Source organism: Oncorhynchus nerka, linkage group LG11 (genome assembly GCF_034236695.1).
Source record: "Oncorhynchus nerka isolate Pitt River linkage group LG11, Oner_Uvic_2.0, whole genome shotgun sequence".
Lineage (NCBI taxonomy): Eukaryota > Metazoa > Chordata > Actinopteri > Salmoniformes > Salmonidae > Oncorhynchus > Oncorhynchus nerka.
In genome coordinates, this window is record NC_088406.1 from 63,492,178 (window position 1) to 63,519,093 (window position 26,916).

General features: G+C 42.6%; 1 protein-coding gene across 1 annotated transcript; it reads right to left on the reverse strand.

The window, feature by feature from the left end:
• Positions 1-1,850: 1,850 nt before the first annotated feature.
• LOC115137306 (neuromedin-K receptor-like) lies at positions 1,851-26,350 on the reverse strand. The gene is made up of 5 exons (XM_029673553.2): positions 25,590-26,350; positions 9,420-9,608; positions 6,864-7,014; positions 2,619-2,815; positions 1,851-2,363 (listed from the first exon to the last, which is right to left on the reverse strand). Exons 1-5 carry the CDS (start codon positions 25,955-25,957, stop codon positions 2,087-2,089), a joined length of 1,182 nt encoding a protein of 393 aa, XP_029529413.2. The 5' UTR covers positions 25,958-26,350; the 3' UTR covers positions 1,851-2,086.
• Between the last annotated feature and the right edge of the window lie 566 nt (positions 26,351-26,916).

A 26,916-nucleotide genomic window follows, 5' to 3' on the forward strand; every position in this document is an offset into this window, starting at 1 on the left:
AGCATCATGTTGTGGGGGTGCTCTGCTGCAGGAGGGACTGGTGCACTTCATAAAATAGATGGCATCATGAGGTAGGAAAATTATGTGGATATTTTGAAGCAACATCTCAAGACATCAGTCAGGAAGTTAAAGCTTGCTTCGTCCAAATGGACAATGACCCCAAGCATACTTCCAAAGTTGTGGCAAAATGGCTTAAGGACAACAAAGTCAAGATATTGGAGTGGCCATCACAAAGCCCTGACCTCAATCCCACAGAAAATGTGTGGGCAGAACTAAAAAAGCGTGTGCAAGCAAGGAGGCCAACAAACCTGATTCAGTTACACCAGCTCTGTCAGGAAGAATGGGCCAAAATTCCCCCAATTTATTGTGGGAAGCTTGTGGAAGGCTACCCAAAACATTTGACCCAAGTTAAACAATTTCAAGGCAATGCTACCAAATACTAATTGAGTGTGTGTAAACTTCTGACCCACTGGGAATGTGATGAAATAAATAAAAGCGGAAATAAATAATTCTCTATTATTATTCATTTTACATTCTTAAAATAAAGTGGTGAACCTAACTGACCTAAGAGAGGGGACTTTTACTAGGATTAAATGTCATGAATAACTTGCAGTATTTTGTAGTACAATACCAGAAGGACCTATATTGCCAATTCACATTACAGTGATAATCCCACTACACAATAAATAACTGCAGTATCCTTTCACTGGGATTAGTGCGTGTGTGTGTGTGTGTATGTGGGTGCGTGCACCCGCACGTGGGTGTGTGTGCGCCCGTCCGTGCGAGTGTGTGTGCATGCGACCGCACGTGTGTACATGCATACGTGTGTGTGATAAGGTGATGAGACGCTTATCAGAGAGAGGGAGAGTGAGTACTGGCATGTTTATGTAAGAGCCCTGAGCTCTGGATTAAAGGTCTTCATGGAATCAAAGAGATGGATGGGTGGGTTTTTATCAAAAAAAAGTTCTCAGATTGTGTTTTAATACGGCACCATTTCCCATGATGATTAGTTTTAGTACACAGTACGTCTCCGTGAAATACTTTCATGTTGATGGCTGAATGTGTCTGTGCATGTCTGAGCGTGTGCGTGTGTTTGTCTGCGTTTATCCCTCAATGACTAAAGTGCTAAAAATGACCTTAACCACAGTAAGTATACACCACGGTATATCACAAAAGCAAAGACCAATCCTCTGCTTACATAAGACATATATCTCGTACATTTAAAAAATAAATGGCACTGTACGATTCCTATAACGACAAAAGCAGCTTATGAGAGAAATGTCAATAACAAAATGGAACATCCTATCGTTCTCATTTATCCTCAGGAAATTGCAGGCTGAAAGAGAAACACTGAATAATCTATCTTGCCCCAGGTGCCTCTCTCTCTCTCTAAAAACAATAATACCATTTCAGGACATACAGTCCACAGCTATTTCAATCTGTGGGGTATCAGTCTGCAGAACTGATGACAAGCTGATAAAGGGTGTATGATTATGGTACAGAAAGACACATTAATAAACCATCTGTGTGCAACAACCTTCCCTTTTCATTATTATGTGTTATATATATATATATATATATGCCCAACCTCCAACCACTCCTAACATTCTTTCAAGGGGAGCCTGCCTGAGTAATAGATGCATGCCCACACTGGTAAACTACTGGTAAGCTCTGCCTTCATTGCTTAGTCCAGATGTCACAAATCTGCCCACAAATCTGCCCGTCGAGACAGCAGCCTACCAGATGTCCAGTCAGTGTCATGAGGGGGGTTTGGAAATGAAAAAAGGCAGAAACAAATGCTTTTCGAAAGCTAAGCAAAATACAAATAAAATCAAAAGAATCTCACTGCATCAAGCCAGCAGAAAATACTTTATACAGAACAACCGCGTTTGCAACAAACTCACATGAAATACTTATGCTTGGTAAAATAAAATAAAAATCTAAAGGCTTGCTTGGAATGTTTGAGGGAAGTTCGGAAGGCGAAATGTTGACAACGACTTTCCAAACCACTCGTGAACACTCTAGAATGTGGTCGAGGTCATCATAAACATCTCAGGAGAACTGATCGTCGGCCACATCATCGGGGTCACTGTAAAGGTTGGACTTGGCTACCGCCCGGTTGGTTGCCATGGTTACCATTGTTATCTCCGTTAACACTGGCATTGCCATAGCAGCTGGAGACTGCCTTTTTGATGCTGTGTTGGCGATTGTTGGTCCCAGTGTTCACGCGGGAGAGGGTGCACATGCTGCCCAGGTGGCCGGATCGGTGGCGGGTGGTGTTGTCGCGCAACTCCAGCTCGTCATAGCTGGATACCCGGACGAACGGGCACCAACAGAACGCCCGCTTGAAGCCCGCCCGGAACCTGTATCCAAACCACAACCCAAACCAGACAGATGAGTGCATTGTTAGATTTAACATTTGAGAGGTGGCTTATGAATTCTAAAGGTACACTGGTAGCTTTCTCATCTGGTCTTATCCATCTAGCCAGTGGTTACCTAGGAACAAAGAAAAAAAAAAAAACATTTTTAAACGGAAAATATAAATGAGTTATGGGTAAGGCTTATCTTCATCGTATGCTTTGGTGCCTTCTTAACAGTGCCCAGGTGCTGGATCCTACCTGCTGTTGAGGCAGCAGTAGATGATGGGATTGTACATGGTGGAGCTCATGGCCAGCCACATCACTGACAGGTAGACCTGCTGGATGGACTTCCACCTCATCAGAGCCTTGTTGAGTCCCGTCACGATGAAGTAGACGTGGTACGGCAGCCAGCAGAGGGCGAAGGTCACCACCACAATGATCATCATCTTCACCACCTGGGGGTTAGGAAAGGGGATAGTGGGAGGATGGGAGGAATAGAGCGACAGGGATGGGGGAGAAAAGGTGGAAGAGAGGGAGGGGGAGAAAGCAATGAGAGAAAGAGAGGAGAGAATAAGAAAATAGGAGTGAGAGAGAGAAAGAGAGGAAAAAGAAAGTACGTTGTCTTTATTCTGTGCAGCTCTGAGACAAGATGTCGATCAAAAAATCAACATTTGGACGGCCACTTCATGTTAGGTTTCACAAAGTGCCTGATTCTGAGATGGACAGAATGTGTGACGCTCAATAGATTCTCACAAGCGTGGGCACCATGATTGATTCGTCCATTTTCATTCCGTCCTAGAAGCCACAGCAGTTTAGGATATACTTTTTTCATAACGACAACACCTTTCAAAAGAGCCATTCACAACAACCTCAAAATATAATTGCTTCATTTACACATAAATGGTCAGGACTACCATTGCTGGTCCAACGGTGTGATACATTTGAGATTGTATTCCATATCCTGACGATCTAGAGCCAACACGAAGGAAGCAACTCACTTCAAAGATCCTGTCAATTCCATGAACTGATTGTGTCACTTAAAATCCTCAAAGAGCATTTCGAAACTTGAAATCAGATCGGCATTCTCAAAAAGTGTGTACTTTGTTGCCTTGTATGGAGGAGTTGTGACAAATTTCATCTGATAGAATTGGACTTTTGTCTCTTTCTAGACTACCCGAAAATCAAAGCTCAGACACGCCTGGACAATGCAAACTGCAATTTGTCCGTCTTGTCAGCGAGGAAGATCTTTGTCCATGTATCCTCACTGTTGTGTTCACTATTGTGTTACTACTGTGTCATCACTATAGCAGGTACGGTAGATCATCTCATGATATAGGCTGCATTCCGAACACTTAAAAGACACACCCTATCCCCTCAGCCCTCAAATTAAGTGGACACTTCTGATAACGTCTGACGACTATACACTTGCAGGACAAGGGGCGAGGGAGGAAGGAATGATTTTGTAATGGACCGCCCTTGCCCGGAAATTCGTCACTCGTTCATCCCGCGACGATTATGTTTTCAGCCACCGGTAGCTTGTGGTTGCATTTTATGCGCTACAGTCAATTGTGATTGCATGTCCTACTTTTATTAACTATATAATTATAATTAATATACGCCTACTGTATGATAGCTAGCCAATGAATTAGCTAACTAATGTTAGCCTGCCTAGCTGGAACATCTGAAGAAGGAAAATGTTTTATTTCTACAATTTCCAAAAGCTAACCGAAACAAAAACAATATTACTTTTACCAGACGTGTTTGTGCATTAGTAAGCACAATTTCTACCTTATTTACATTTGTTTTTTACTTACACTTGTATGTTGACTCCGTATTGACGTTGAGGTTTTAATTTCGGCGGACTTTTCTTCGCGGATGTATAATCACCGCGAACTGAATTATGGCCCGAAGTGAACATAATTGTACACTCGCAAACTCGATCAAAAACGAGGGCTGAGGGGCTTACGTTGCGAACTTCCCTCGTTTGGCTAATCGTTTGGACCGATGTCAAAGATGGTGACGGGGATTCCCCCAAGGGCACAAGGTGAGGGTAAGTGGACGAGGGTGTGTATTTTATGAGTTTGAAACTCAGCCATAGTCTCATCAAGTGAACTATGCTCACAATGTCATGTGACAAGATGGCTGCCAGCCCATAGAGCATTAGTGATTGTGATCTCCAATGAATGGTCAGTCTGTCCGTCAAACAGTCTGAGCTCAAAGAAACTCCCCAAAGCCTTTCATATAGATTCCATTCTGTCACTTTACTCGTTAGATTGAACCTACATTCGCTAAACCTTTGAGATTCTCCATTGAGCATGCCTTTTAGTCTAGCACTAGGCTTAATCTGTGTCTGGGAAACTAATGTACAGTGACGTTGCGTGCAAAGCACTAAATGGTGGGAAAGTCTTTATATTCCGATTTAACATCCCACAGATGTAGACATCCTAAAGACTTAGATTTAACTACAGTATGTCTCTGGGCTTGGTCATGTTTACGCTAAAATCAGGAATATTGACTTGCGTTGGTTATGGGCCAAGAATGCAAAACAAGTTCGCATTTGGAGATAGTGGCCATGTAAACAAACACAAAGCGTGGATTGCTCTTTTACCTTGAGCATAGACTGCTTACATGGTAAAGGAAACTAATATGTAATTTTGTCATTTGGCCGAACTATCCTTTTAACTACTACTAGCTGTATACTTCAGCCTCTTGATCAAGTGATCGATCAAGCTGTCCGTTACCTTGTTTATGAACAATAACAATTAGGATCTTATCAATCAAGGATCAACTAGCGCCACCTGCGTCATCTTCTGGATGATTAACAATGTGGCAGAAAGCTTATGAAGACGTGTCATCTCTTTGGTATGTACAGTGTGTCTGGGACACTGAGTCCAATGACGAGCAAACGGTGTCTGGTAGAATCCTCCCTGGAGAAAGGGTGTCCATGGCGCACGACATAGCAGGTCACAGGTAGTTGACGCCAGAGCGCTGGTGGTCTGCTGAAGAGGTCACAGCATGGGTCAATTGAGCTGGCTGGGAACAGATCGCTGACCTCATTAGCAATTACTTTTAAACTAACCACCGAATAGGACCTGACGGTATGACAATGGGTGACATTCAGCCTAATGAACCTCTCTCAGCCCTCGTCTACCTTCGGTAAAAAGGGTTTGGCAGGGACTTTATTGGCTAATCCAATAAAAAATGATACTGTCATTTAGCGGACGGTTTTATCCTAAATGACTTCTAGTCTGTATTTGTGGCCCATTCAAACCCACTGAGGAATTGGAACTGTGTATAAGTGCAAGGTTAACTAACCCTCCATCACTGCATTGCTCAAACTAAATCAAATGAAATCAAGTTTATATGAGGTGCATTTCACGACAAAAACTAAAAACAATCAAAAAGAGAACCAGTTCTGAAATAAGACAAGAGCAAGTAACAACACTAAACATGTGCTGGTGCCGAGGTCAAATGTCAGGCTGGATCACTGGCTACATCACCTGATAAATCACTGTAAACGAATACGGTTTCATGGCCTCGGCTATCTGTCCAAAACAAAGAACCAGGTGTGCTGATCCCCCGTAATCTGAGCGTAATCCTCATGAATAAAACAATTACAACCCAGAAATACAGTCTGGGTTTACTCACAGGGTGTCCTGGAATAATCCCAATAATTCCCATATCTAGACCTGTCGGATTGGCCGTTGCCTCTCTATAATCTGACCCACATCTGTTAAACCCACATCTGGCCTAATAGATGTCAGTCATACTGGTTCACATTACCTGAATCCTTATGGATAACTGTGGGGACCAGGGTCCATATATATGAACCATCTCCGAATAGAAGTGCTGATTTATGACCAGTTTTGCTTTTTAGACCACAATGAATGAGATAACATGGACAGGGGGAACCTGATCCTAGATCAGCGCTCCTACCCGGAGACGCTTGATACATACGGCGCCTGGACTCCAATTCGAAGATCAATGATGAGATACACTGTGTCCAGGTAATAGAATGCATTGTCATCTCTAAAGAGGAGACCAAATCTCTGTTGTTTGCCTGCATAACGCTGGATTACCTGATGGGTAGCCAAATCCAGTGGGGAATACAGAGAGATCATTGCGCCATGTACAGGGTCAGTTATTCATTTCAATGGTATAGCTACATCAATTATTGTAATGACAATGTATTGGGTCAAACACGGATAAACCCTCAAATCCACCAGAAGCGCATTTTCAGTTTATTATTATTATTATTATTGTTTGCAGAAATTCTTTTCCCATCCGCATTTTTAAAAGGCCTACAGTATTCTACTTCTCACACCAAATGAACGGGAGAAAATGAAACGGAGACAATTGGGACGTCTCGTGACCGTGCCAGTTAAAATGACTGGCTGAATCTACTGCATTCAATTAATGGTTGACACATTGGTTGACAAATGGAATACACATGGCTTTACCAAAGGACGTTATGTGTATAATGGAGTTGTATTTTTGCATTACCTTCCTCTTGGCTGTGAGCTGGCTGTGGTAGTTATCTGATGCTTCCCCCGGGATCTCTCCTCCCCACAGCGTCACGCCCACAATGGTGTAGGTGATACCCATCACCACTAGGGGCAGCACGTACACCAGCACCGTCACAATGATATGATACCTGTTTACCAGAGAAGAATAGATAGCTGTCGGGAAGGAAAAGCAGAGCATTCCTGTGAATGTAATGGGAAAACATGGTAATTCTGCAAATTATATTGAATCTAATTCACATTTATATGCATTAGTCTAGGTTGCTCTCTTCGTTAACTAGTCTGCACTGGTTGTCTGTGTATCTATCTATCTCGCTCGCTAGGCTAGCTGTCCTGTGTGTATGAAATTCCTCTACTCATACGGACTGACATTCCAATTACCCAATCACCACCCAGTTCTCCAGAAGCGGGACACTCACCACCTTATATTAATTAACCTGTATGCAATCAATGTGGCAACCTGACAAACTTTCAGTTAATTCCAGTTGATACAAACAATTATTCAAGGATGCGCTCATTCAAAGTACACGGAACAAAAATATAAAACGCAACATGCAACAATTTATACGATTTTATTGAGTTACAGATCATATAAGGAAATCATTCAATTGAAATAAATTCATTAGGCCCTCATCTATAGATTTCACATGACTGGAAATACAGATATGCATCTGTGGTCACAGATATCTTGAAAAAAAACGGTATGGCCGTGGATCAGAAAACCAATCACTATCTGGTGTGACCACCATTTGCCTCATGCAGTGCGACACATCTCCTTTGCATAGAGTTGACCAGGCTGTTGATTGTGGCCTATGGAATGTTGTCCCACTCCTCTTCAATGGCTGTGAGAAGTTGCTGGATATTGGTGGGAACTAGAACACGCTCTTACACGTCAATCCTGAGCATCCCAAATATGCTCAATGGATGGCATGTCTGGTGAGTATTCAGACCATGGAAGAACTGGGACATTTTCAGCTTCAAAGAATTGTGTACACATCAATGGGACATGGGGCCATGCATTATCCTGCTGAAACATGAGGTGATGGCAGAGGACGAATGGCACGACAATGGGCTTCAGGATCTATGTGTATTCAAATTGCCATCGACAAAATGCAATTGTGTTTTGTCCGTAGCTTATGCCTGCCCACACCATAACCCCACCGTTACCATGGGGCACTCTGTTCACATCATTGACATCAGCAAACTGCTCTCCCACATGATGCCATACACACGGTCTTCCATCTGCAGTTGAAAACGGATTAATGCGTGAAGAGCACACTTCTCCAGTGTGCCAGTGGCCATCGAAGGTGAGCATTTGCCCACTGAAGTCGGTTTGGACGCCACAATCAAGTCAAGACCCTGATGAGGACAACGATCACGCAGTTGAGTTTCCCTGAGACGGTTTCTCACAGTTTATGCAGAAATTCTTCAGTTGTGTGAACTCACAGTTTCATCAGCTGGATTGGTATGGTTGCACATGGTCTGCGGTTGTGAGACCGGTGGGACGTACTGCCAAATTCTCTAACACGACGTTGGATGTGGCTTATGAGAAATTAACATTGAATTATCCGGCAACAGCTCTGGTGCACATTCCTGCAGTCAGCATGCCAATTGCACGCTCCCTCAAAACTTGAGACATCTGTGGCATTGTGTTGTGTGAAAAAACTACACATTTTAGAGTAACCTTTTATCGCCCCCTAGCACAAGGTGCACCTGTGTAATGATCGTGCTGTTTAATCAGCTTCTTGATATGCCACACCTGTCAGGTGGATGGATTATCTTGGCAAAGGAGAAATGCTCACTAACAGGGATGTACATTTGTTTTGAGAAATATACTTTCTGTGCAAATGGAACATTTCTGTTAACTTTTATTTCAGCTCATGAAACATTGGACAAACACTTTACATGTTGCATTTGCATTTTTGTTCAGTATATGTTTGTGCTCCTTTATCGTGTACATTTGATTTGAGCACGTTTTCTATGATTGTCTATGCGCCATTATTGATCGTATTATTTGTTGGTATGTAAGTAACTCCATTGCCTAAGTAGGGTTTGTTTGTGTAGATATTACTTAGATCCTTTTTCATATTGTAGATACTATTGAATTTGGAGTATTTTTGGATGTAAGTGCTTTTGACTAGTGCCTGTATAATTGGCCAAGTTATTTGCCTTACATCAGGGCTCTCCAAACCTGTTCCTGGAGAGCTACCCTCCTGTAGGTTTTCAATCCAACACCAGTTGTAACTAACCTGATTCAGTTTTTCAACCAGCTAATTATTAGAATCAGGTGAGCTAGATTAGGGTTGGTATGAATACACTGGGAATTAGCCCATTTGAAGTGTACCTCCAACTCCCAGTGTTCTTATCAATACACAACCACGGTAGCCCACACCCAAACCACCAGCAGCAAGTTCAACTCAATATACAGTTTCATTACCAATCAACCCAACGCTGTTTTCAGATCAGCGAAGATGAACAGGTGAGTTAAAGGAACCCACTTTAGACTATTGAGATGCACCCAGAGTGTCTCACTCACATGAAGGAGTCATCTGATGACCGGGGCCAAGCCACGTAGCAGATTGTCCGGCGGGGCAGGATGCGGATGGTGGAGTAGAAGCAGAGTGGGAAGGCCAGCACCACGGCCAGCGCCCAGATACACAAGATCACCACCTTGGTGGCTGTGGCCGACAGCCTGGGTTTCAGCGGGTGGATGATGGCCATGTACCTGCAAGGGTGTCAAATCAAATCAAGCGTTATTTATACAACACATTTTAGACATGAATGTGACGCAATGCGCTTCACAGGAAAATACATTAATAAAAAAAACAAATCAAAATATATTTTTATGGTTGAGATTCTTCAAAATAGCCACCCGTTGCCTTGATGACAGCTTTGCACACTCTTAGCATTCTCTCAACCAGCTTCATGAGGTAGTCACCCGGAATGCATTTCAATTGACAGGTGTGCCTTGTTAAAAGTTCATTTGTGGAATTTCTTTCCTTCTTAATGCATTTGAGCCAATCAGTTGTGTTGTGACAAGGTAGGGTTGGCATACAGAAGATAGCCCTATTTGATAAAGACCAAGTCCATATTATGGCAAGAACAGCTCAAATAAGCAAAGAGAAATGACATTCATTCATTACTTTATTTTATGACATGAAGGTCAGTCAATATGGAACATTTCAAGAACTTTTAAAGTTTCTTCAAGTGCAGTCGCAAAAACAATCAAGCGCTTTGTTGAAACTGGCTCTCATTTGTTGAAACTGGCTCTCACTTGTCCTCTGCAGCAGAGGACAAGTTAATTAGTTACCAGCCTCAAACATCAACTGTTCAGAGGAGACTGTGTGAATCAGGCCTTCATAGTCGAATTGCTGCAAGTAAACCACTACTAAAGGACATCAATAAGAAGGAGAGACTTGTTTGGGCCAAGAAACACGAGCAATGGACATTAGACCGGTGGAAATCTGTCCTATTGTCTGATGAGTCCAAATTTGTTTTTCAACAGGACAATGACCCAACACACCTCCAGGCTGTGTAAGGGCTATTTGATCAAGAAGGAAAGTGATGGCGTACTGCATCAGATGACCTGGCCTCCACAATCACCCGACCTCAACCCAATTGAGATGGTTTGGGATGAGTTGGACCACAGAGTGAAAGAAAAGCAGCCAACAAGTGCTCAGCATATGTGGGAATTCCTTCAAGACTGTTGGAAAAGCACTCCAGGTGAAGCTGGAGAGAAGGCCAAGAGTGTGCAAAGCTGTCATCAAGGTAAAGGGTGGCTACTTCGACGAATCTCAAATATAAAATATATTTTGATTTGTTTAACACTTTTTTGGTTAGTATATGATTTCATATGTGTTATTTCATAGTTTTGAGGTTTTCACTGTTATTATACAATGCAGAAAATAGTAAAAAAAATAAAGAAAAACCCCTGAATGAGTAGGTGTATCCAAACGTTGGTACTGTATGTTCACAGTTTCAGCTCCTTCCCAGGTTCTTTGGAAGGCTATTCCAGAGGCTGGGGGCATAGTAACTATAGGCTGACTCTCCATGCCTCTTGGTCCTGGGCTTTGGGATAGTTTAAAGGTCAGTGCCAAAGGACATGAGAGACCTACTGGGTACATAACTCAAAAGCATGTCTGATATGTATTGGGGTGCACAGTTGTGGATTGATTTAAAAACCAATAGAATAATCAGTGCAGAGACTTTAAAACTGGTGTAATGTGTGCTCTCTGTCTGGCCATGCTGCAGCGTTCTGTGTGACGACCCTCCCACTCTGTCTGCCGTATTCTGTCTTTGTTCTTGTTTCCTTATTAGGATGCCGGTGGGCGGAGTTGAGAGGGTCGTCAGCTACATGGGAAACACCTGGGCCAGGTGTCTCCCAGGATAAATAGACCTCTTCCACATTCATGGAAGAGACTCTCTCCATGCAGACACCTTTTGTAGATTGTTTGCTTTGGCACCTTTCATCACCCTGCATTATCACATTCATGCATGCAAAACACTCACTTACATTACTGATTACACACACCATTGTATATTACACTTAGTTGCTTTAGTTAATAAATATATATTTTGCTACTCCTTATCTCCACGTTGTCTCCCTTTGTTACGGGCTTTGAGCCGGTTCGTTTTGACGTTGGCCAATGGCTTTCTTTGGTAGACCAGACAGGAGAGCATTACAGTAGTCAAGCCTGCTTCTAATAAAAGCATGGATGAGTCTCGCTGTATCTCGCTGTATCAGCCTGAGTGAGAGACGGCCGTACCTTGGCAATGTTCCTCAGGTGGTAAAATGCTATTTGGTCACATTCCTAATGTGTGATTCTAAGTTTAGTTCAGAATCTAAAGTGACACCTAAGTTGTTACCTGGCGTTTTATCTTATTTGACCGTGAATTAAAATATGCGGCCAGATTCTGTGTGCTTTAGCTCCAATAATAAGTACCTCGTTCTTATCTTGATTTAGCTGGAGGAAGCGGTGAACCATCCAAGTGTTTAAATCACTAATACAGTCTAATAATTTATCTGTGGAGCTAAAATGCTCTGGTGACACAGAAGTGTAAAGCCATGTATCGTCTGCGCAGCAGTGAAAATCAATGTTGTTGCTTTCTGATGACGGTGCCAAGGGGCAACATATAAACTGAACTGAAAATCGAACCTTGTGGAACACCACATGGGATATGTATTTTTTCTGAGTTATGTTCACTAAGGGTGATAAAAAAAAGCTCTTGTCCGGTTTAAGAGGTCCTAAACCAATTTAGAACTGGACCGGAGAGACCAACCCACACGCAAGGACAGAGAGCTGTTCAGCGTCTGGCTCTCAGATCATTTGCCACTTTATCTTAGGCTGTCTGTGCTGTGGTGGGCAAGAAAACCAGATTAGATTTTTTTTGTTTGTTTAAAAAACAATTTCTCCAGAATTTTGCTTTAAGAATGGAAGGTTGAAATTGGCTGATTGATTTGATTTTTGATTTGGATCTCTTTTAGCCCCATTTGGACTAATCTTCCAAGAGTCCTTAAACATTAAACTTCAATTTATAATACGAACACATTTCCTCATATAACACACTATTACAAACATACATAATATACTACCATAAGGACCCAATAAATACTCAATGTAAAAAAATATTGATTCTTCATCTACTATAGTCCCACAACATTTCTATGTCTTATATTTAAATGGTTTTAAAATAATGTTTAAACTTATATATTGAAAAGGTTTCTGGTTTGCTCAGTTTTATTCAATTTTTTTATTGCTCTAAATCGAAATGTTATTTTGCCTATTTCTCTTTTCTGTTTGGACAACGCAAAGATGGTGGACAATCTATTCCTAGTATTTACGGAATGTCTGTCTCTTACCAACTGAATACCGTTGTGAATAGAACTTGGCCGTTTTAAATTATGTATATTATGAAATAAAATAAGCATGTTTTTTTCAATTATCTTATCGATTGATGATCAACCAAGAACATTGCGCTTGACTGCAACAGAAGAACCATATCTCCACCTTAAAACAATCCTTGCTGCTTTTTTCTGTGCATTCTGCAGCCTCCTAACTTCACTTGATGCATTTCCCCAGACCACAGAACAGTAGTTCACCTGACTCTCAATTAATGCTTGTGTTATTTGCTGAATACTTTTTCCTGGTAAATATTTAGCTACCCTTCTGATTATGCATGCTGTTTAATTTTTTCTCTCCACATAGATTAGTTATTTGAGACGACCATGATAAGCAGTTGTCTAGCTGTACTCCCAATAGTTTGGTTTCTGCCACTTCTTCAATTTGTACTCATCCCAAACTTAATTGTATCCCATGCTGTTTTGGCCTTTTCCTATTGGAACAGACCAACATAACTTTGGTTTTCTTGGTGTTTAAAACAAGTTTGTTTTGGCAAACCCACTCCCTAATATTCTCCAAATCTCCTTGTAAAGCTTGCTGTACCTGTTGAACCGATTGTCTTGCTGCATAAATTGTAGTATCATCTGCAAATATAGTAGCTTGACTTTCAGCTAAGGCATAGGGAAGGTCGTTGGTATATATTAAATAAGGAAGTGGCCCAAGGCAGCTGCCCTGCGGTATTCCACAGTTTAACACATGAGGGGAAGAAAATGAACCATTGATATAGGTGGACTGTTTCCTGTCAGTTAGATATGACTGTACCCATTTACATTTACATTTACATTACATTTAAGTCATTTAGCAGACGCTCTTATCCAGAGCGACTTACAAATTGGTGCGTTCACCTTAAGACATCCAGTGGAACAGCCACTTTACAATAGTGCATCTAAATCTTTTAAGGGGGGTGAGAAGGATTACTTTATCCTATCCTAGGTATTCCTGAAAGAGGAGGGGTTTCAGGTGTCTCCGGAAGGTGGTGATTGACTCCGCTGTCCTGGCGTTGTGAGGGAGTTTGTTCCACCATTGGGGGGCCAGAGCAGCGAACAGTTTTGACTGGGCTGCGCGGGAACTGTACTTCCTCAGTGGTAGGGAGGCGAGCAGGCCAGAGGTGGATGAACGCAGTGCCCTTGTTTGGGTGTAGGGCCTGATCAGAGCCTGGAGGTACTGAGGTGCCGTTCCCCTCACAGCTCCGTAGGCAAGCACCATGGTCTTGTAGCGGATGCGAGCTTCAACTGGAAGCCAGTGGAGAGAGCGGAGGAGCGGGGTGACGTGAGAGAACTTGGGAAGGTTGAACACCAGACGGGCAGCGGCGTTCTGGATGAGTTGTAGGGGTTTAATGGCACAGGCAGGGAGCCCAGCCAACAGCGAGTTGCAGTAATCCAGACGGGAGATGACAAGTGCCTGGATTAGGACCTGCGCTGCTTCCTGTGTGAGGCAGGGTCGTACTCTGCGGATGTTGTAGAGCATGAACCTACAAGAACGGGCCACCGCCTTGATGTTAGTTGAGAACGACAGGGTGTTGTCCAGGATCACGCCAAGGTTCTTAGCGCTCTGGGAGGAGGACACAATGGAGTTGTCAACCGTGATGGCGAGATCATGGAATGGGCAGTCCTTCCCCGGGAGGAAGAGCAGCTCCGTCTTGCCGAGGTTCAGCTTGAGGTGGTGATCCGTCATCCACACTGATATGTCTGCCAGACATGCAGAGATGCGATTCGCCACCTGGTCATCAGAAGGGGGAAAGGAGAAGATTAATTGTGTGTCGTCTGCATAGCAATGATAGGAGAGACCATGTGAGGTTATGACAGAGCCAAGTGACTTGGTGTATAGCGAGAATAGGAGAGGGCCTAGAACAGAGCCCTGGGGGACGCCAGTGGTGAGAGCGCGTGGTGAGGAGACAGATTCTCGCCACGCCACCTGGTAGGAGCATTTCAATGCTACCTCCTTAAAATCATAATGCATTCATTTTGTCAAAATTATTTCACGATCCACTAAATCAAATGCTGCACTGAAATCTAAAAATAGTACACCCACAAACTTGCCATTATCCATAGCATTGAGCCACTGGTCAGTCATGTCAACCAATGCAGTGGTAGTGGAATGGTTTTTGCGATAAGCATGCCGATTGGCTGTAATCAGATCATTCTTTTCCACCTACTCCCATATTTGTCTCCTCACATTACCCTCCAATATCTTACTGAGTGTAGGGAGTAGACTAATTGGTCGACTATTGGCAGGAGTAATGGGTTCTTTGCAGCCTTTCGGAATAGGACACAGTTTCGCAATGCTTCCATACATTTGCAAACATCCCCTTTTCCAGTGACCAATGTATCCCAGTGGAACTGCAATCTGGGGAGCAGCACAGCGAAGCAAAAAATTGCCCATGAGACCATAACCTGTAGATTTACCATCAGGTAATGACTTCAATAGGTTTAACACCTCCTCCACTGACACCGTTTGCAGACTAAAAGAGCAGATCTTGTTGCTCATAATATGATCATCAATCCATTGGACAATAGCTTGTTTGGAAGAATGTATGTTTACATTGTTGCTCAGTAAATTTAATTTTCTTTGTAAAAAAAGATCTGCAAAATGATTGGCAATATCAACTGGTTTTGTTATTATTCTCCCGTCAACCTCCACACTAGATGGGCATGATGAGATAGATGTACCAAGTAAGCCCTTAACTGTGTTCCATACCTTTTTAGAATCATTTTTACAATCAGTAAAAGCATTGTTGTAAAATAACTTTTTTTTCTTTCGATTCAATTTAACTGCATAATTACGTAATGTTCTATAATTCTGTTCATCAATTTCAAATTTTGACTTGGCTGCCATATTTCTTTGAGAAAAAGCTTCACCCAGTTCATCATCAATCCATGGAGATGGACGAGCACCAACTGTACTCTTTCTTATAGGGGCATGATGGTCCATTACCTCAGTGAGCAAATCAATAAAACATTCTGTAGTGTGATTGAAATAATCCTCTAGATAAATCAGCTCCCAGGGTACAGCAGCCAAATCATTTAGAAATAGCTCATGATTAAATGTTTTAACATTTCTCTTGACCACAATCCTAGGTGAATGCTAAAAGCTGAAAATTGCTTAGAGCTGAAGAATCTAGATGACTTTTCTTCAGAACGATTTCACCATTGCAGTTTTTAGTGCAGTGGGGAAAGTGGAGTGAGTGATCAACAATAGCTTGTACTTCTTCAGATATGTAATTAAAAACTGTTTTGAAGAATGTGGTGGGTATAGGATCGATAAGGCAGGTTGTGTTGTGATATCACTTTCCTGAGCATGTCTGTGTCAACCAGGGAAAATAACTCCATTGTGCCTTTGCGTGGTAGGCCAGGGCACATATCATCCCACTTCTCATCAGGTCTTGCTTGACTGATACCCAGCCCAATGCTTTCTTATCTGATCTCTGAAATATGCCACAAACTCATCACATTTAGATGTGGAGGAAAGTTCATGTAGTTTTGCAGGGGTAGGATTTTATCAGCCCATCAATTGTCAAGAATAGCACTCAAATTATTCTGATAATTAGTGATCAGGTTAGAGAAATGAGCTTGTCTGGCATTTCAAATTGCCTTGATATATGCCAAGTTGCTCTCTCAGAATAATGGACCTGCAACTTTGACTGTCTCGACATCCGCTCTGCCTTTCTACAATTTAACTTACATTTGACAGTTTCCTCACTCCGTTTGGATGTGGCTTTTTTCAGACTTGCTGGAGCTATGGCATCAATGATTGCCCTTAATTTGCAATTCAAGTTATCAACGACAGTTGAAGTTGGAAGTTTACATACACTTAGGTTGGAGTCATTAAAACTCGTTTTTCAACCACTCCACAAATGTCTTGTTAACAAACTATAGTTTTGGCAAGTCGGGTTAGGACATCTACTTTGTGGATGACACAAGTAATTTTTCCAACAATTGTTTACAGACAGATTATTTCACTTATAAATCACTGTATCACAATTCCAGTGGGTCAGAAGATTACATGCACTAAGTTCACTGTGCCTTTAAACAGCTTGGACAATTCCAGAAAATTATGTCATGGCTTTAGAAGCTTCTGATAGGCTAATTGACATCATTTGATTCAATTGGAGGTGTGCCTGTGGATGCATTTCAAGGCCTACCTTCAAACTCAGTGTCTCTTTGCTTTACATCATGGGAAAATCAAAAGAAATCAGCCAAGACCTCAGAAAAAGTCTGGTTCATCCTTGGGAGAAATGTCTAAATGCCTGAAGGTACCACGTTCATCGGTACAAAGTATGCAATAGTATGCATGTATAAACACCATGGGACCACACAGCTGTCATACAGCTCAGGAAGGAGACGCTTTCTGTCTCCTAGAGATGAACGTACTTTGGTGCGAAAAGTGCAAATCAATCCCAGATCAACAGCAAAGGACCTTGTGAAGATGCTGGAGGAAGCAGGTACAAAAGCATCTATACAGTAAAACGAGTCCTATATCGACATAACCTGAAAGGCCACTCAGCAAGGAAGAAGCCACTGCTCCAAAACCACCATAAAAATGCCAGACTACGGTTTGCACCTGCACAAGGGGACAAAGATTGTACTTTTTGGCGAAATGTCCTCTTGTCTGGTGAAACAAAAATAGAACTGTTTGGCCATAATTACTTTTCGTTATATTTGGAGGAAAAAGGGGAGGCTTGCAAGCTGAAGAACACCCTCCCAATCGTGAAGCACAGGGGTGGTGGCATCATGTTGTGTGGGTGCTTTGCTGCAGGAGGGTCTGGTGCACTTCACAAAACAGATGGCATCATGAGGCAGGAAAATGATGTGGATATATTGAAGCAACATCTCAAGACATCAGTCAGGAAGCTTGGTCACAAATGGTTCTTCCAAATGGACAATGACCCCAAGCATACTTCCAAAGTTGTGGGAAAATGGCTTAAGGACAACAAAGTCAAGGTATTGGAGTGGCCATCACAAAACTCTGACCTCAATCCTATAGAACATTTGTGGGCAGAACTGAAAAAGTGTGTGCTTGCAAGTAGGCCTACAAACCTGACTCAGTTACACCAGCTCTGTCAGGAGGAATGGGCCAAAATTCACCCAACTTATTGTGGGAAGCTTGTGGAAGGCTACCCAAAACGTTTGACCCAAGTCAAACAATTTCGAGGAAATGCTACCAAATACTAATTGAGTCTATGTAAACTTCTGACCCACTGGGAATGTGATGAAAGAAATAAAAGCTGAAATAAATCATTCTCTCTACTATTATTCTGACATTTCACATTCTTAAAATAAAGTGGTGATCCTAACTGATCTAAGACAGGGAATTTTTACTAGGATTAAATGTCAGGAATTTTGAAAAACTGAGTTTAAATGTCTTTGGCTGAGGTGTATGTAATCTTCCGACTTCAACTGTAAATCATCACAAGAGGAAGGCAGAATAGGGGATGGTGTATTGTTCATACACTCAATAAACTTCGGAGGGAAGATAGCATTTTTTATAATGTGTTCAGTATTACCCTGCGCTATCGGCAACAAGAACATAAAAAAATACACCGTGGTGATCAGATAAAGCAACATAAACAATAGAGGATTTATCAATAGTTAGCCACTCGGTAATAATCAGGTCCAGATTAAGGCCACAGTTATGAATGGGCCCAGTAACATGTTGGATAAAGTACGTAGAGCTCAAAAGACAAATCAATTCAATGGCCTTGGGAGTCACTCTCTTTGTCAACATGAATATGAAAATCGCCCAACACAATAATTCTATCATAGTTCTCAAGGACAACAGACAATTCTTCAGAGAAATCAGTAACAAATAATGTGGGGCAGTGCTTTGGTGGCCTAGACAGGGTTATAGCCAGCACTGGTGGCTGACATTTAAACAGTATAGCAGGATGGTCAAAAGACCCAAAGTCGTCAAATGAAAAGTCCTTACAGCTGAGAGCATTGGTAAAAAATGGAGGCTTTACCCTCCACCCTTTTCCCCTTTTCTGATAGAGTACGGAAAGCTGTAGGGGGAGGCTTCAATAAGAGCGGCCCTACAGTCTGAAGACATGTTTCAGTGTGAAAAATGCAATCAACTTTGCGCTCAGTAATGAGGTAATTCACGAGAAAGGTTTTACTAGTGATTGCTCTCAGATTTAAACGTGCCATATTCAATGAGTATGGACCACTCTGCCCCTGGGGCATCTGCCGTGAGGTAACCAATGAAATAACAACCACTTTTTCCCCTCCAATCTATCAGAATGGTAAGATATGACACGCGGTGTTAGAGGAACATGAAGTAGGTTACACACAATAACCATAGAGACATTTCTACAGGACTTGATATACTTTCCAAGTCCTCTGTTGCTTATTCTGACAGGGAGGACTGGAGCACTACCAGACCCTGTTCATCAGTCTCTAAAACAACCATTTGACAGGTCAAGAGGTCAGTCAGGGGGTGAAAGCAAAGACGGTGGATAAATGAAGATGTCTTACTCAGGCCGTTTACCAATGAAAAACATTGTCACAGTTTACTAAACCGTGGGTGTCTCCCATAGACACCAATACGATCGAAGTTGGGTCTGGTCTACTTAGTTCAGTGACTGTATAAGGACCCAGTGATATGTCTCGCTTCCGTCTCCGGTGAAAGGATATTACGTCAAAGTTCAAAGGTCATGGTTGATTTGGTATTTTATTCCTCCATACACTGCTTGCTTTAGAGGTTATACTTGTTTTTATTTTGAATAGAGTGTACACCATAACTACAGTTAATGAATACCATTTAGTATGCAGGACCCACTGGGCACACACTGGTAGAAACAATGTGATTTCCACATAATTTCATTGAAATTAAGTTGAACCAACGTGGAATAGATGTTGAATTGACATCTGTGCCCAGTGGGAAGTGTCTTATTGTACAACTGCATTCTTTATAAGCTCTCATTTAGAAAAATATTTGGCGGTGGCTGTGTTGGATCAAATATAAAAGCGACAAAAAAGAGGATGAGATGCGAGTATTGTTTCTGTCTCACTGGAGAGTAATTGTGGAAAGTGTTGTCAAACATTTCCGAATGTGAGTTAAACAAGCTCTTCTTGACAAAAGCCAGAGACCAGGTTGAAATACTACGATGTCAAATCAAACAGTAACTAAGATACCAATCTTCCCTGGAGCGGCCACCATTAGGATAGTAATAAGTGTGTGTGTGTCTGTGCCCAATTTCAGATTGCTTTAATATGTAGTATCTCAGGTACTCAAAACAAAGGATGCCCCATGTGGAGCTAGTTATGTTTGATTGACTCTTAGACTGGGTAGAGTCTATCTTTAATTGGATCCAAAACTGCTGTTTGTTTGGTTTTCCAGCATACAAAGATTCCATTTCCCCAGAATTTACTGCTAGACTGTCAGGTTTCATCCTCAGACCTTACCTTACCTTTCCTTTCCTTATCTCTCTGTCTGTCTGCTTGTCTCTATGTGTGTGTGTGTATATATGTGTGTGTATGTGCATGCATGAGAGTTTACCTGTGCTGTGTGTGTGTGTGTGTGTGTGTGTGTGTGTGTGTGTGTGTGTGTGTGTGTGTATGCACGTGCATAAGAGTATACCTGTGCTGTGTGTGTGTGTGTGTGTGCTCTGTCTTTGATTCTGTGTATCAAAGGCCCACAGTAGGCCTATAAGTGGTCAGGTCGTGGTCATGCCCATGCAGGTGCGGATTAACTCCTTTGACTAACTTCAAAGTCAGATGAAAAGAGATGTTGGACTGTAGTCCTACTGTGCAACACAACTTGTAAAGGTATAGAGTTGACCTCCCGACACCTGGGGCCTCATTTATTTCTGTTTTGATGTTAAGGTTATAAAACTGTCATAAATAATGCACTGCGCCAAATTATTAGCAGGCTACCGTTATTTGATTGAATTCTGAAAAAGTGGGACACTTTGCATTTCCGTCTCCTGTAACCTCTTCAGACATCTATCCAACACATAACACATTTTCTGAAATCCTCAGATGTTCCTGTTGAGGTGTGGGCAGAACTTTTGAATCTTTAGCGGTGACTTTATTTAGAGCAGTTGCCAAACACTGGCTGCACATTCTGCAAGATTGCCTATTCAACTATTTCAAAGTACATGCTGCCTACAGCCCGCGCTTCCATGCAAAAGACAAGTTGTTTTTCAATATTTTGTTTGTCAATACATGGTTGTGTTTCGATCTCCTACCTTGGTATAGGCTTTGAGATTAAATAGTATATGTCGCGCTCCTATCGCACAGCAACATTGCAGCCTAACGTTACTGGCATAGGCTACCGGTCTACTTACACTTGAGCATGGTCGGCTATTAAATGAGCGATGGATAAATGGTAGCCTTGTATTTGTTGTATAGAGGGAATAAACTAGTTATGTCAGAAAAGTAGAGACATGCCCTTGCTTTATGATTATGATTTAAGCCTATATAATTTAATGTAAATTATATAGGCTATTAGGCGAGATGCTGCTATGTAATCTTTTTCCAAAAGGCAAATGCATCTGTTTTGTATAGGCATACTGTCACGCCCAGACCTTAGTTATCTTTGTTTTCTTTATTATTTTGGTTAGGTCAGGGTGTGACAAGGGTGGTTGGTTTAGTTTTGTATTGTCTAGGTGTTTTAGTATGTCTAGGTATATGTAGGTCTATGGTGGCATAGGAATACCTAGGATAGGATAAAGTAATCCTTCTCACCCCCCCCCCCCCCCCCCCTTAAAAGATTTAGATGCACTATTGTAAAGTGGCTGTTCCACTGGATGTCTTAAGGTGAACGCACCAATTTGTAAGTCGCTCTGGATAAGAGCGTCTGCTAAATGACTTAAATGTAAATGTAAATGTAAATGTGGCCTGAATTGGTTCCCAATCAGAGAGAGCTGTTTATCGTTGTCTCTGATTGGGGATCCTATTTATAGCTTGCGATTTTCCATTTTGGTTTTGTGGGTTATTGTCTATGTGTAGTTGCATGTCAGGACTCGTGTGATAGCTCCACGTTCGTTTTGTTATTTTTTTAGTGTTCGTCGTTTTAAATAAAGACGAATGTATTCACACCACGCTGCGCCTTGGTCTCCTCGGTATGACGAACGTGACGGAATAACCCACCAAACAAGGACCATGCAGTGTGAAAAGGAGGAACAGTGCTTAATGGGGAAATGGACCTGGGAGGAGATATTAGATGGAGCAGGACCCTGGACACAGCCGGGGGAGTATCGCCGTCCTAAGGAGGAGTTAGAGGCAGCGAAAGCGGAATGGCGATACTACGAGGAGAAATACAGGAGAATAGAGGAACAGCGAAGATATGAAGGTACACGGCTAGCACGGCAGCCTGAGAGGCAGTCCAAAGATAATTTTTTGGGGGGGGAACACGAGGAGATTGGCTGAGTCAGGTAGGAGACCTGAGCCAACTCCTCGTGCTTACCGTGGGGAGCGTGTAACTGGTCAGGCACCGTGTTATGCAGAGATGCGCATGGTGTCTCCAGTGCGCTATTTTAGCCCGGTGCACTCTATTCCAGCTCCTCACATTGGGCATCCAGCCAGGACGTATTGAGCCAGCTCTATGTTCTGGATCTCCAATGCGTCTCCACGGTCCAGTGTATCCTGTTCCTCCTCCCCGCACTCGCCCTGAGGTGCGTGTCCCCAGCCCGGTACCACCAGTTCCGGCACCACGCACGAGGCCTACAGTGCGCCTCGGCAGTCCAGTACACCCTGTTCCTGCTCCCCGCACTCGCCCTGAGGTGCGTCTCCCCAGCCCGGTACCACCAGTGCCAACACCACGCACCAGGCCTACAGTGCGCCTCGGCAGTCCAGAGCGTCCGGCGACAGTACCCAGTCCAGAGCGGCGGCGACAGTACCCAGTCCAGAGCGTCCGGTGACAGTTCACAGACCGGAACCTCCAACGACGGGCCACAGTTCGGAACCTCCAACGACGGGCCACAGTCCGGAACCTCCAACAATGGTCCCCGGTCCGGAACATCCGGCGATGATCCACGCAGCGAGGGTTCCCAGCCCGGGGTCTACGGCAAGGATCCACAGTCCAGAGTCTCCGACGATGATCCACAGGTTAGTGATACAAGAGCGGACTCGGTGTAAAGAAGGGGAGCGGCGTCCAGAACCAGATCAGCCACCGAGGTTAGATGCCCACCCAGACCCTCCCATATAGGTTTAGGTTTGCGGCCGGGAGTCCGCACCTTTGGGGGGGTGGGGGGGTACTGTCACGCCCTGACCTTAGTTATCTTTGTTTTCTTTATTATTTTGGTTAGGTCAGGGTGTGACAAGGGTGGTTGGTTTAGTTTTTGGATTGTCTAGGTGTTTTTGGCCTGTCTAGGTTTTTTTGTGTATCTATGGGGTTTTAGCATGTCTAGGCATATGTAGGTCTATGGTGAACTGAATTGGTTCCCAATCAGAGACAGCTGTTTATCGTTGTCTCTGATTGGGGATCCTATTTAGGTTGCCATTTTTCCATTTTGGTTTTGTGGGCTATTGTCTGTGTAGTTGCATGTCAGCACTCATGTTATAGCTTCACGTTAATTTTGTTAATTTGTTTAGGATTCTTCGTTTAAATAAAGAATGTATTCATATCACACTGCGCCTTGGGCTCCTCATTATGACGAACGTGACACATACGTTTTAGTGTTTGTATTAGCCTACCATTATTATAATTCCTGTGCATCAAACACCTCAACTTTCCTCAAAATAACAATATTTGCTTGCAATACAGTTTATCAACCACTAGAAGTTCTGAGTATGCATGGTCTTAGATATGCATGGAGATACAGTTGAAGTCGGAAGTTTACATACACCTTAGCCGAATACATTTAAACTCAGTTTTTCACAATTCCTGACATTTAATCCAAGTAAAATTCCCTGTCTTATATCAGTTAGGATCACCACTTTATTTTAAGAATGTGAAATGGCAGAATAGTATTAGGGTGATTTATTTCAGCTTTTATTTCTTTCATCACATTCTCAGTGGGTCAGAAGTTTACATACACTCAATTAATATTTGGTAGCATTGCCTTGAAATTGTTTAACTTGGGTCAAACGTTTTGGGTAGCCTTCCACAAGCTTCCCACAATAAGTTGGGTGAATTTTGGCCCATTCTTCGTGACAGAGCTGGTGTAACTGAGTCAGGTTTTAGGCCTCCTTGCTTGCACAAGGTTTTTCAGTTCTGCCCATACATACTATGGGATTGAGGTCAGGGCTTTGTGATGGCCACTCCAATATCTTGACTTTGTTGTCCTTAAGTCATTTTGCCACAACTTTGGAAGTATGCTTGGGGTCATTGTCCATTTGGTAGACCCATTTGCGACCAAGCTTTAACTTCCTGACGGATGTCTTGAGATGTTGCTTCAATATATCCACATAATTTTCCTCCCTCATGATGCCATCTCTTTTGTGAAGTGTACCAGTCCCTCCTGCAGCAAATCACCCCCACAACATGATGCTGCCACAACCGTGCTTCTTGGTTGAGATGGTGTTTTTCAGGTTGCAAGCGTCCCAATTTTTCCTGAAAAAATAACGATGGTCATTATGGCCAAACAGTTGTGTTTTTGTTTCATCAGACCAGAGGACATTCCGCCAAAAAGTACGATCTTTGTCTCCATGTGCAGTTGCAAACTGTAGTCTGGCTTTTTTTATGGCGGTTTTGGAGCAGTGGCTTCTTCCTTGCTGAGCGGCCTTTCAGGTTATGTTGATATAGGACTCGTTTTACTGTGGATATCAATACTTTTGTACCTTTTTCCTCCAGCATCTTCACAAGGTCCTTTGCTGTTGTTCAGGGATTGATTTGCACTTTTCGCACAAAAGTACGTTCAACAAGAAATTTGTGGAGTGGTTAAATGAGTTTTAATGACTCCAACCTAAGTGTATGTAAAATTCCGACTTCAACTGTACACACTTTCCCCATCATGTTCAAAATGGCAAAATACCAACTTTTATAGGAAAACTGGCATACGCGAGATTTAATATTTTTCGTCCAAATGCACCTTTGATAAATAAGGCCCTGCGATGTTTCGCCCCGAGAAGAAGCACAGCAGGGTAAACCCAGTGTGTGCGAGTGTGTGTGTACACACTTGCGTTTGCATGTGTGTTGGTGTGAGTATAGCTTTCATATAAGCACTCTTGGCACTTAAAGCCATTATTTCACTGCAGGTACTCCAATTTAAATGACTTAAATCAGCACGTACCTCCACAATGATAGGTTGGCTGCACAGTGGAGCTCATTAGAAGAACTCTGGCTCTTTTATACACAAACTGAGTAATGAAATGCTTGATCAAATCCTCAAGAACCTCAAGTGTTTTCTAATGTTGAATGCATCCCAAATGGAACCATATTCCCTTTATAGTGCAGTACCTTTGCCCAGCACCCATAGGGCTCAAAGGTAATGCAATGTATAGGGAAAGGGGTGCCATTTGGGATGCAATTTGTGTCGCAGGAACTTTATTGGTTAGATTAGTGGATTTAAAGCTACATTCAGTTCATTCTTGTTTTGACAGAATGTAAGGAGAGGGTTGGTTTCCCGTGTGTGTGTGTGTGTGTGTGTGTGTGTTAATAACCTGTATCCATACATAGCATGCATAACAGGCTATTATGATGATGTATGAAAATGATGACATCTGACCAACATCAGGTGTCTTGTTATACCATTAGGCCTACCTTTTTCAAATTTTATGTAAGGGGTTTGGTTATAGAATCAGTACATTACATGAAACCGGAGTAGCATTAAACAAATACTAACAAATTGTCACATTTCATATAAAAATAAATTCACCAAATGTAATAGAACGTGTGAAAATTAAGTTGATGTCTCCAGAGCTCACCTGTCGACCGCTATTGCGCTCATTGAATAGATGCTTGAAAACACTGCTGTGACTGGGAAAAAGTTGTGGAACTTGCAGTATGATTCTCCAAAGTACCAATTGCCGTGAGCAGCATATATGAAATTAATCAACGTGTTGAACGCGGCCATTGAGGCGTCAGAGAAAGCCAAGTTGAGTAAAAAGTAGTTTGTCACGGTCCGCATCCTCTTGTGCGCCAATACGATCCAAATCACTATCAGGTTCCCAAAAACTGCCACGGCGAGCACAAGGCTGTACGCGACCGACCATAGCACGATGCGCCAAGGCGGTTGTACAAACTGATTTGTAAAGGTCCTAGTTGTGTTTGATCCGTTGTTTGCCGCAGCCATTCCTCTAGTCACCCTGCCGATATTTACTTGGATTCAATGCCTGGAGGTGGCAGCCGTTGAATTGGCATACAACTTCGCAGCGCACCAAAACCCGCAAGTGCTCTGCTCAATACGGTCACGTTAAGTCCCTCTTCATTTATATTGCTGTTCCGGTCACTCCAGGGCAAACGCGTTTGGGAGACAGTCGTAACAAAATGTCTAGTGACAACTCCAATAAATAATTGACACTTGAAGAGCACGGCACTTCTGATCTATATGATAGAGTACTTCTCAAATAGGCTACCGATAATATTCGAACAGTTCTTTGGAAACAGAGATTATCCTTTGTTTTGCTACGCATAAGTGAACGTATCCTAGAGCTCTGAGCAGCAGTAGGATCCAAAGGGATGGACTGCGCTGAGTCGTGCGCTGAACGCGCTGCGCGTGTTCCATTAAATTCTTAACGTCACACTCCCCTCCCCTTTCTAATAACAACCTGTCATTCACTTGAACTGTAGATCAATCAGCTACGCTTTTATACAAATGAGACATAAACATATGGCAAGCATGGAATTTGATGGAGAGTCACTTATAAATGCCTTAAATAATCACGATGAACGACATGCACGTATCAGGCACTGATTATAGGCCTGCAGCATCTGTTGCCTCCATTGACTGAGTCGCTAATTTCACTCATGGTACATCTCCGTGATCAAAGGGCCTTTGTCATTGTCACTGCAAGTATTGAAAATATACCTTTATTGACTACGTTTACCAAACAGTCATATTTGATAAATGTGTCTAGTATCTCCAAAAATGTGTTGTTTTACCCCAAATAACTCTCTTAATTCCCAAGATCGATTTTCAATAGATGGATCTGCCAAGGCCTTATCACCAAAATGAATGCAGTTCCCAATAGGCCTATGTCAACCTTTTCGGGATGGACTGACTCTATGGTCCTAATGCACTCATTCAAAACA